Source organism: Psammomys obesus, unplaced genomic scaffold (assembly GCF_907164565.1).
Source record: "Psammomys obesus unplaced genomic scaffold, mPsaObe1.curated_primary_1811, whole genome shotgun sequence".
Lineage (NCBI taxonomy): Eukaryota > Metazoa > Chordata > Mammalia > Rodentia > Muridae > Psammomys > Psammomys obesus.
In genome coordinates, this window is record NW_026585895.1 from 644,243 (window position 1) to 655,912 (window position 11,670).

General features: G+C 37.9%; 1 protein-coding gene across 1 annotated transcript; it reads right to left on the bottom strand.

Moving 5' to 3' along the window:
* Nucleotides 1-6,180: 6,180 nt before the first annotated feature.
* LOC129671622 (olfactory receptor 1013) lies at nucleotides 6,181-7,098 on the bottom strand. The gene has a single exon (XM_055600699.1). The coding sequence runs from the start codon at nucleotides 7,096-7,098 to the stop codon at nucleotides 6,181-6,183; it is 918 nt and encodes a 305-aa protein (XP_055456674.1).
* Between the last annotated feature and the right edge of the window lie 4,572 nt (nucleotides 7,099-11,670).

The following is an 11,670-nucleotide window of genomic DNA, read 5'->3' on the forward strand; positions in this document are numbered from 1 at the left end:
ATTATATATATATATATATATATATATATATATATATATATATATATATATATTTAAAGTTGTAAATGAAAACTACACATCTCATGAAATGAGATTTGAGAAAGGTGTGCATCTGTATATATCGAAACAATATATTTAGAGCCAAAACAGACCTGTGCTCATTCTGATTACATACAAGGCCACAGAGTGAGCACCTTGCTTTGCTAAGTTTGGCTGTCTATGCTAAGCTTGGCTGTCTATGCTTACCTGTGGTTAGAAAGGCCAATTTCTAAAAGTGATACCCTTTCCCTGTTTTCTGCTGCATGACCTGTGTCCACTGCACTCAATATACACATTTCCTCAACAGCCCTTTGAGACTTTACTCACATAGCAGTATAGGAAATGTGCCTCTGTCTCCAAAGACTTAATTAGAGTCCATCTGGAATTTGAGGATGCTGGGTTAATTGGGATATGATGAATCCAGCAATACATTTTAAAAGTTAGCACAATGGCTGCAAGTCTCAATATAATCATTAATTACATCTGAAAGCACTTGAATTCTTTTTGTAATTAAGTTTGTCTTGGATCTATTCTATTATCTACATTTTTTTATGTCCCATACTCTTCTCCATCTTCAAGCAACAATATATTGTCTTGTTCATCAGGAAAACCTGATCAATCCATTAGTGAAAAGGAAAAGAAAAAAGAAAAACAAAAGAGAGGGGGCAAGAAAGGGAAGAAAAACAAAGAACAGGGAAAGGAAGGGAGGGAAAGGGAAGGAAGGCTGGGAGTGGAGGAGAAAAAAAAATCTGAAAATAGAGAATAAATCCCTCAGAAAAGATAGGGGAAGCAGCTAGTGCTCTGTTGCAGTGCTAGGACCAACCCTCAGAAATGGGTTTGGGCAAAGAGAGTTTAATTTCTAGATTTTTATTGTGTTCTTCTCCTCAGAGATTGGGGAACCATGATGCAGAGGTGGAAGAAATAACTGTAGGAGCCAGAGGGGATGGAAAACTCCAGAAGAATATGGCCTATGGGAGGGAGGGAGGGACTGGGAGGGAATGAGGGATCAGGATACGGCTGGGATACAGAGTTAATAAAATGTAACTGATAAAAAAAAAAAATCATAAGTCAAAAAAAAAAAAAAAAAGAATATGGCCTACTAGGCAGTGCTCACATGGGCTTACAGAGACCAAAAGAGCAATCATGCTCCACATGGGTCTGCACTGGGTTCTCTGCATATATGTTATGGCTGTTAGCATGGTTTTTTGTGGTACTCCTAAAAGTGGGAGCTGATGTATCTCTGACACATTTGTCTGACCTTGAGACCCTTTTCCTCTTATGAGGTTGCCTTGTCTAGCCCCGATATGAGGGCTTTTGCCTTTTTTTTTCACTATATCTTGTTAAGGTCTAGGGCAGGGACAGAGAGAAAAGTAAGGGTGGAGCTAGAGAGACGACACATAATTAAGGCACAGCATACCCATGTGTAGAGATGTCTCTGTCTCTAACATGACTCATTTCTTTTATCGATATGTCTCCTCTTCTCTCTAGTCTAGATAACTATACTAGATTCAGACCTACCCTTGATTCTTTACATGACTCTATACAGAAACTCTGAATAAAAATGTTTATTAAGATATATCTATTGTCAACAAAATCTGGTATTGTTTCCTCTACATCCAGTAAAGAAACAAAAACCAGAAATGCAAAATGCACTGGCTTCCATGGCACTTTTGTGAGGTCTAGGGAATACCCTAGAACTCATTGGCACAGTAGACAACTTTCTGAACAGAACATCAACAGCACAGGCTCTAAGAGCAACAATCAATAAATGGGACCTCATGAAACTGAAAAGCTTCTGTAAAGCAAAAGACACTGTCATCAAAACAAATAGACAGCCTACAGATTGGGAAAGAATCTTCACCAACCCTTTATCTGACAGAGGGCTAATATCCAGTATATATAAAGAACTAAAGAAGCAGAAAAGCAACAAACCAAGTAATCCACTTAAAAAATGGGGAACAGAGCTAAACAGAGAATTCTCGAAAGAGGAACATCGAATGGCAGAGAAACACTTAAAGAAATGCTCAACCTCATTAGCCATTAGGGAAATGCAAATCAAAACGACCCTGAGATTTCACCTTACACCCATCAGAATGGCCAAGATGAAAAACTCAAGTGATAGCACATGCTGGAGAGGTTGTGGAGAAAAGGGAACCCTCCTCCATTGCTGGTGGGAATGTAAACTGGTTCAACCACTTTGGAAGTCAATCTGGCGCTTTCTCAGACAACTAGGAGTAGTGCTACCTCAAGACCCAGCTATACCACTCCTAGGTATATACCCAAAATTTGCTCAAGTACACAACAAGGACATTTGTTCAACCATGTTCGTAGCAGCTTTATTTGTAATAGCCAGAACTTGGAAACAACCCAGATGTCCATCAACGGAGGAATGGATACAGAAATTGTGGTATTTTTACACAATGGAATACTACTCAGCAATCAAAAAGGAGGAAATCATGAAATTTGCAGGCAAGTGGTGGGATCTAGAAAAGATCATTCTGAGTGAAGTATCCCAGAAGGAGAAAGACAAACTTGGTATATACTCACTTATATAGACCTACAAGATATGATAAACATAATGAAATCTACACACCTAAAGAAGATAATCAAGAAAGTGGACACAGGCGAAGGTGATTAATCCTCATTTAGAAAGACAAATGGGATGTGCATTGAACTTATGACAGGAGTCTACCACAAAAGGCATCTGAAAGACTCTACCTAGCAGTGTTTCAAAGCAGACACTAAGACTCATAACCAAACCCTCGGCAGAGTGCAGAGAATCATATGAAAGAAGGGAAGTTAGTATGATATGGAAAGGATAGGAGCTCTACAAGGACAAAACATATCTGGGCACAGGGTCTTTTCTGAGACTGACACTCAACCAAGGACCATCTATGGATATAACCTAGAACTCTAGAACTTCTGCTCGGATGTGTCCCGTGGTAGCTCAGTAACCAAGTAGTTTTCCAAAGTAAGGGGAACACGGACTATTTCTAACAGGATCTCAAGGGCAGGCTGTTTGACCCGGGGGGAGCAGTCTGTTAGGCCACAGAGGAGGACTTTGCAGCCAGCCCTGAAGATACCTGATAAAACAGGGTCAGATGAAAGGGGAGGAGGTCCTCCCCTATCAGTGGACTTGGAAAGGGGCAGGGAGGAGACCAGGGAGGGAATGAGGGAGCGGGATACAGCTGGGACACAGAGTTAACAAAATGTAACTAAAAAGAAAAAAATAATAAAAAAATAAAAAAAAGAAATAAATGCTTTTCTCCCCCCCCCGCCAAAAAAAAAAGAAAGGATGACCCTTCCTTCTTCAGAGTGTTTCATGTCCTACATGTTTTATAATTATTCTAGAGAACTACAGTTAAGGAAGTTGGAGTGATTAATTGCGACAGGGCAAGGTCATCCTGAAAACTGACTAGAAGACATATTATATGCTTTTTTTTGTATTCCCTTGCCCATTAAGTGGGCCAAAACCGTTAGAGCTAAATGTCCCAGGTTCAAGTCGATGACTGTTTACTTACACATTCATTTGGAGTCATTTACCTCAGTAGTAACGGTGAGTCCATAAGCATGTATATTAATCTCATTTATGGATTTAAATATTATAGATGTAGGCTAGAGAGAAAATGTAAAGTATGTGTATCTTCTTCATTTTCTCATATTTCCAGTTTTTTTATATTAATTACAGCTTAATTCACTTTGTATTCCAGCTATAGCCCCATCCCTCAGTCCCTCCCAATCCCACCCTTCCTTCCTTATCTCCTCCCATATCCCTCCTTCAGGCCACTGATAGGGGAAGCCCTCCTCCCCTTCCATCTGATCCTAGCTTATCAGGTCTCATCAGGACTGGCCGCATTGTCTTCCTCTGTGTCCAGTTTTAAGATAGTAGAACTTCAGTAAAACCAACAAACAAAAGAAATAAAAACAGAAAGCAGTCAAAGAGAAAAAAAAATGTCTGAGCAGTTGTTACTTGTCCTGACCCTCGGGGCTTCAAAGGGGTTCCTAAGGTGGAAAGATTGGAAGGAATGGGGGGGGAGGGGACAAGAGATGCAGGAATGAAAGCCAAGTCTGTTCGTCTGATCAAGGCTTCCGTTTATTAGAAATTTTTACCCAACTTATATAGGGAGAAGACAGGAAGGGGGTAAGGTTAATCTACTGCTGCAGGAGATAGGAAGAGTGCTTTCATGGGTTAAATGTTGTACCTGCAAGATACCATAAGGATGTTCTCTTAAGATACCTTACGGAAGCTCTAACAAAGGGTGTCCTCACAATCTACCACCCATGATTTAGGGTCTAGATAACTCTTTCACTACATAGCTTTAGGTCTCCACTAAATGACCTTTGCTCTCTCCTTGGCTTTGGCTTCAGTAACTACCTTTGTCTCCACTAGATAGCTTTGGCTCACTAATTGACTTTGGCTTCCATAGATACCTTTGTCTCCACTAGATAGATTTGACTTTGGCTTCTGTAGATAGCTTTGGCTCCCGGCAGTTACTGCCCAAATAATGATGCATAGTGAAGAATAGAAAAATAGTAAGTAATACAAATTCAAAGACTTTGATGAGGTATCTCTCATATATGTTAAAATAACTAAAATTTAAAAGACAAAGAAAAGTGTTGATTGGGGTTAGAAGTGAAGGCAAGCTCTGTAAACTAGTGATGGGAATACAAATATAATCATGACAAACAGTGTGAAGATTTCTCAAAACATTAAAATAAAACTCTTATATGGTTCATCAATCTTACTTTTGTCTATATGTTCAGTGTAAATAATATCCATATCACAAAAGATACCTGGACTTTTGTATTTATTGCACAATCATCAGAACAGCCCAGGTATGAAAAAAAAAAAAACACCTTGTGTCTACTGAGCATTTTATTTAAGGGACCACACATACATTCAACTTTGAAAAAGCAAAAAATCTTGCCATTTTCAATAATATAAATGGTACTGGTGTTATGTGCCATATGTGTTTGTCTGGTTGCAAAAAGGCACATCCTGCATGAATTCAGCTACATACAGGATCAACTTCATAAAACAAATACTAGATTATATTGGTAGTTTCTGGAACTTGACATTGCTAGAAAATAGAATAATAAGTTTTACGAAATAAAAATTTTGAAATATATTTAGCATAAAGCAGACTAAATAAATACCAGTTACATTACTGAAATGGTCAAGGTGGATTATAAGTTCTCTCACAAAAGAAACATAGCTACTTTCTACAGTAATGGTTATGCTAATAAATTTTATGTTAATACATTCACAATATATATCAAAATATTATGCTGCTTACTTTAAGCATATACAACTGTAGACATATATTTCAATAAATTTCAGTAAGAATGCACAGGCTTTTCAAATTTCCATGAATAATTTATTTAACAACATATTAAAATATAATAAAGCCATACAAAAAAACTAAAACAATATCACATGCTGTAATGAGTATTTTTTGCTTATATTTTTATCCTTAGCTGGAAGTACAAGGCAAAAACAGGTACACAGCAATAAACAGGTTTGAAAAGAAAATATTTTACCCATATTTTTATTTTACAAAACATTTTTACTATCTAAGATTGTCATTGGTGCATCTTCAACATGCTTGATTAGTTTATTCCACATTAGAACCAGCACAGTATGGGATGTAGGCACCACTTAACCTCCATTCTCTTGCAATACCATGAATGGTAGAGAACTGAAACACAACACAATATGCCAGCAAACAGGGAAGATCTACATACAAGAAAGCATTAACTCCACCTACTGTGGATTAGACTAGAAGTTTAATGATTCTATTCTACAGGAATGAGTCAGCCTAACTTTGCTTCAAGAAAAACAGAATCTGTACTTTTATGATGGTAGAAAAGCCTCTGGGAGAATAAATCTTATTTATTTGGTTTCAGCCAAAATAACATAGAAATGAATTTTCAAATATATACACTTTGTTTTCAAATACAATCTCTTGAATTATTCTCATTTTAAAAATTGGATTATTGGACCTGTCATCTTCAAATGTGTATTTAGGATAGCTAATATCATAAGAATTCAGGAGCATGATGGACAATGGCTGAAGCACAGCTACACATACAGTCTCCAGATCAAACTCATCTTTGCTTCTCTATAGGACATGATTATGATTATTTCAACAATTTATTCACAGCCTCTTTCACATCCTTATTCCTCAGGCTGTAGATCAAGGGATTCAACATGGGGAAAACCACTGTGTAAAAGGTTGAAACAATTTTGTCCCTCTCCAGGGAGTAGCTGGACCGGGGACGAGCATAGATGTAGAGGATGGAGCCATAGTACAAGGTCACAGACATGAGGTGGGAAGAGCAGGTGGAGAAGGCCTTGAGGCGGCCCTGGGTGGAGCGGATCCTCAAGATAGTGGCAATGATGAAGAGATAGGAGGCCAGAATGAACACAATGGGGAGGATGACATTGGAAGCCAAGAGGAAGAACAACACAGACTGAAAGCTGTCCTTCTTGCCACAGGCCAGTTTCACCAGGGGTGGGATATCACAGAAGAAGTCATCAATTATGTTGTCACTGCAGAAAGTCAAGGCAAAAGTGTCTTTGGTGATGATGAAAGAGTTAATTAAACCACCGAGATAGCAGGCTCCCACGAAAAATACACACAGTTTTAAGGACATGGCTTGTGAATAAAGCAGTGGCTTTGAAATAGCTATATAGCGGTCATAAGCCATGGCAGCCAAAAGGTAACACTCAGTATACCCAAGTCCAGCAGAGAAGAAGAACTGAGCCACACAGCCAGCAAAGGAGATGCTCTTGTCTTCGGAGATGCAGATTGCTAAGATCTTTGGAGTGTAGACAGAAGTCAACCCAAGATCCAGGAATGATAGGTTTCCAATGAAGAAATACATGGGTGTGTGGAGCCGGGAGTCATTGCAGATCAACATGATGAGGGAGCTGTTTCCTGCCACAGTTAATGTGTACACAGCAAGGAAGATGGCAAATAGGACCAGTTGCATAACAGGGTCTGTTGTGAATCCCACCAGAATAAACTCAATCACTGTGTTATTATATTGTTCCATGGCATTAGGAAATCTCACCTAAGAGTAGATAAAATTAGAGTTCAGCTGAATCCAATATGTTAAATAAATGAAAATTATATTGAATAAATGAAATTTCAAAAATAGTAAGTAATCAAAAAAGGGTATTATTCAAGTGGAAGAGGAGGTGAGAAGATCTCAGAAGAGTTGAGGGAGGGAAACAGTAATCAAAATATATTTTCAACAAATGAAAATTAGAGAAAGCTTCATGGATTCACTCATATCTGAGACAATTAAATGACAAAGATTTTGATTGTATAGACTGGGGTTATATACTAATTATAAAATTACTATCAAAATATTGGGGGTAGCTCATTTGCTAAAATTCTTTCCTTGTAAGCATGAAAAACTTAGGATGATACCAAGAAATCATTTTAAAATGTAAACCCGACACTGTGGTACACATTTTGATCCCAGGCCAAGGTGACAGGAACCCTGTGGTTCAGTGGCTCCCACATAGCCTTGCGTGACAGATTCTAGGCCAGAGCTAGACACAGTCTAAAAGAAAAGTGCAGGATAAATGGCTCCTGAGAAACAACAGCAAAAGTTGCCCTCTGACCTCCACACATGCAACACAAGTGCATATGCACCTCTTTCCACAACAAACTCTCACCCACATGAGCATTTTCAAATACATACCAAACATAAAATAAATTATAAATAAGTGATTGGAGTTTGAAAAGCATCAGGAGAAACATGTAGCCCAATCAGTCTTGATATTTGAGAGCTGTCTTATTTCTACACATTAACATTATTGTGTTGATAGTTAATGTACACTTGTGCCCTGCACTTTATTTGATGAACCCAGTGTGAGTTCATTTGAAAAAAGGATGGAATTCCAGAAGAGAAAGTTGATGCTCTAATCTGCATAAATAAGTGGCTTGATGAGGGGAAAATCTTGCCCCTCTCTATCCATCTTCCTCTTTCCTTCTTTTCTTTCCTCCATCTCTCTTTCTCTCAGATGGACATTTCTAACTTATGAAATGGACCTCATTGGAAGAAAGCTATGTACTCATCTTGATCTTTGACTTCATTCAACCTATAAATCTCTGAAAATATTATTTTGCAATGCTGAAACAGCACTACATGGCATTGTGTTATGACACCCAGGCTCATTAAGGAAATATCATCTTCATTTTGCAAGTATAGGGACAGATGCCAAACACATTAAGCCAATATTGACGATAGGATAAACAGAATTTATATTTAATATTATTCAAACAGAGAACCTAATCTCTACATTATATCGTGTAGATATGGAATATTAAGGTCTCGTTTGAATACATATCCCTATGCTTCCACTATAGAATTTAGAGAAGGAAAAAAAATGAATTAAAGTACCTTCTTTGATCTATAGGATTCATTATCCCAGGTATGTCCTTAAAGGCTCAACTGTTCATCAGCTCTAGTCTAGAAATATAATGCTTATATTCACTTTTAAGCACAAAGCATAGCCCTTGGCAACAGAATTCAAAGGTTTTTGGAAGATGGCTAACATGGGTCCATTGCTGCCACTAGACTAGGGCTGATGAATTATTATTATCATTATTACTATTATTATCAAAAACTGTTTAAGTGCATGAGAATTGGAGTCCTTTCCTGCAGAGTTTTTCTGTATTTTTAGGACCTGTCTGTAGTTTTCCCTGCTTACCTTAGTGAATATATCAAACACATTTTGCCACCTACTTTTAAAATTAAAATTATATATATAAAGAGATAATCAAGAGCAGTTAGTAGATTTAAAAAGGACCTAGAAGAAGAACAAAAACCTGAACTTGTGGAACAAATAGACCACTGTCCTTTCACTGTAGAAGACTGATGACAACTGACTCCACACAGGACTGAGAGGTGCATGGTGGAGCTGCACATTATTATAGGGATGGATGTAGTCTTATTTGGTAGGCTTATTAATATTTAATAAACTGATATATGTCCTCCCAAATCCTGTTACTAGTTGTTATAGAATGTTTGTAAGCAGCACATTCTCCTCACCCGGGCATGTGTGGTCAAACAGACCTAGGCAGAATTCTGTTCTTAACTCTATACAGCTTATTTACCATTGGAAACCTGACCAATCCTCATAAGAAGCATTCCTTTCTCTGTAATATAAAACACTTCTCTATCTCAATCTACTTTCTGTAAAGTTATGGTTATTTTCAATAAATACATTGTATTTGGGGCTGGAGAGATGGCTTAGCGGTTAAGAGCACTGGCTGCTCTTCCAGAATCCTGAGTTTGATTCCCAGCAACCACATGGTGGCTCACAATCATTTTTTAATGGGATATGATGCTCTGTTCTGTCATGAATGAGTACATGCAGATAAAGCTCTCGTTTACATAAATAAATATTTTTTAAATGCGTTGTATTTTAAAATAGGAGAAATGCATAGATATTATATGTTGAAAAGCCACTTCTGATGAGAACTGATAGACTAAGATCAGAAAGAAGGAGAGGAGAACCTCCCCTATCAGTGGACTTGGGGAGTGGCATGCATGCAGAAAGGGGGAGAGGGTGGGACAGGGAGGGGAGGAGGGAGGGGCTTATGGGGGATACAAAATGAATAAAGTGTAATTAATAAAAGTTAAATAAAAAATTTAAAAAAATTCTCTTTAAAGTTTAAAAAAAGATAATGTGTTAGTTCATGTTATATAATTTAATATAAAACTAATATTGTGATAAGTATTCAAGAGTCAATGTTGATTTTTTTTTACTTTATTATTATTTTCTCTATTCAATCCTATGCTTTTATGGCATTCCCACATTTTATTTATTACCTCAGTTGCTTATGCTTACGAACTACCACCATCTTTTATAGAATATTTTGGCCATATATTTGATTGGTTTATAGATAAAATTGTGAACTGTGGTAGATAGGAGTGACTTTGGGAATCTCAACAGTCTAGATCAAAAAAGTTCAAAACCCAACACAAACATAGGGAATAAAACACCCCAAGTATTTAATTGTGTTTTTCTTAAGTGTTCATTAATGACATCAGGTCATATGCTGAAATTTTCCCCTATGTAAAGAGACATTGAGAGCTGGGGGTGGCACATGCCTATAACCCTGGCACCTGGAGTGGGGAGATAAGGAAGAAAGGAAGGGAGGGAGAAATGGAAGGTGAGAAAGGGAGGGAGAAAAAGAGGGAGGGAGGAAGGGAGGAAAATCTTTTCTGGCCAACCTTATTGAAAGGCTGTAACAAGCTTAAAAGTCAGAGTTAACTGTTCTCTACCCTTCTTTAAAATCATTCATGTCTTCTTTTTCTGAGGAAGAAAAATAAACTAAAAGAAATTTAAATATTTTATAATTCCCTCTGAACCTGAGTTTAGAAGCACTAGTGTATTGCTTAGAGAAGCATTTGAGACAGCCTTTGCAGCTGTTTCATGATAAGTTCCATGCTAAGTGATTCTTAACAATCCTATCATTTTAGAGTCAACTATATGTTCTATCTATTCCTTTCATATAAATTATTCCAGAGCTCCACATGTAGAAAAAGTTAAGAGTTTTTCCCACCTCAGGAAGTTTACAAACTGCTGCAGAATGATGGAGGAATATGAAAAGTCTTGGCAGTTCCTCTTACAACAGAAAGCAAATAATTGTTGAGTCATTGTGAAAGCAGGATAAAATTTACAAGACTAATTATACACACTATGCTACTTACCAAATTTGAAGGGAAAGCTCCTTCTAATACCCCAAGATTCAACCACCTAGCTCTAGGATCATTTATATCAGATATTTTATCCCAAGAGACTCTAATATGAAATTCCTTGTGGTTTACTAGCTTGGGGAATGCAAAGTAATTAGCAAAGCTCTGCATTGAAATTGGATCAATGTCAGTAAGACTCAAGGAAATTTTACGTAGAGACTGATTCCCAGCTGATGAATGTATTCAGTAATATTTTTTTTTCACAACCAGAATGGATTTACTGGTATCAAAACATGACCATGATTATATTCACTTGCATATGGTTCAATGTAAACATTTAAATATTTTAAAATTTCATTTATTTACCTTACATCCTAAGGGTGCCCCTCCTTTTTCCCCCCCCATCACCCCCATTTCCCTCCTTCCTCTTCCCCTCTCCCTTTCCTCACAGAAAAGGGGAGACTCCTACTTCCCCTTGTCAGCCTCCCGCAGCACATCAAGTCACATAAGGACTGAGCATATCCTCATCCCCTGAAGCCAGACAAGGCAGCCCTGCCAGCTGCAAGTGATCCAAAAGAATAGAGTCTATTTTAGAAACAGTGCCCCGTTCCTCCACGCACCAGGAGCCCAACAGGAAAACCAAGTTGCCCTTTGGCAACATGTCTGCAGAAGACCTAGGTCCAGACCAAGAATGCTCCTTAGTTGATGTCTCAGTTCCTGAGAGCCCCCATGGAACTGGGTTAGTTATCTCTGTTGTTCTGAGGTTCTTGTCCCCTCCAGGTCCTTCCATCTTTCTCCCAACACTTCCACAGGACCCTTAGATCCTGCCCTATGTTTTCTTTTTAATGCTCTGTAACTATGGTGATGATGATGATGATGATGATGATGATGATGATGATGATGATGATG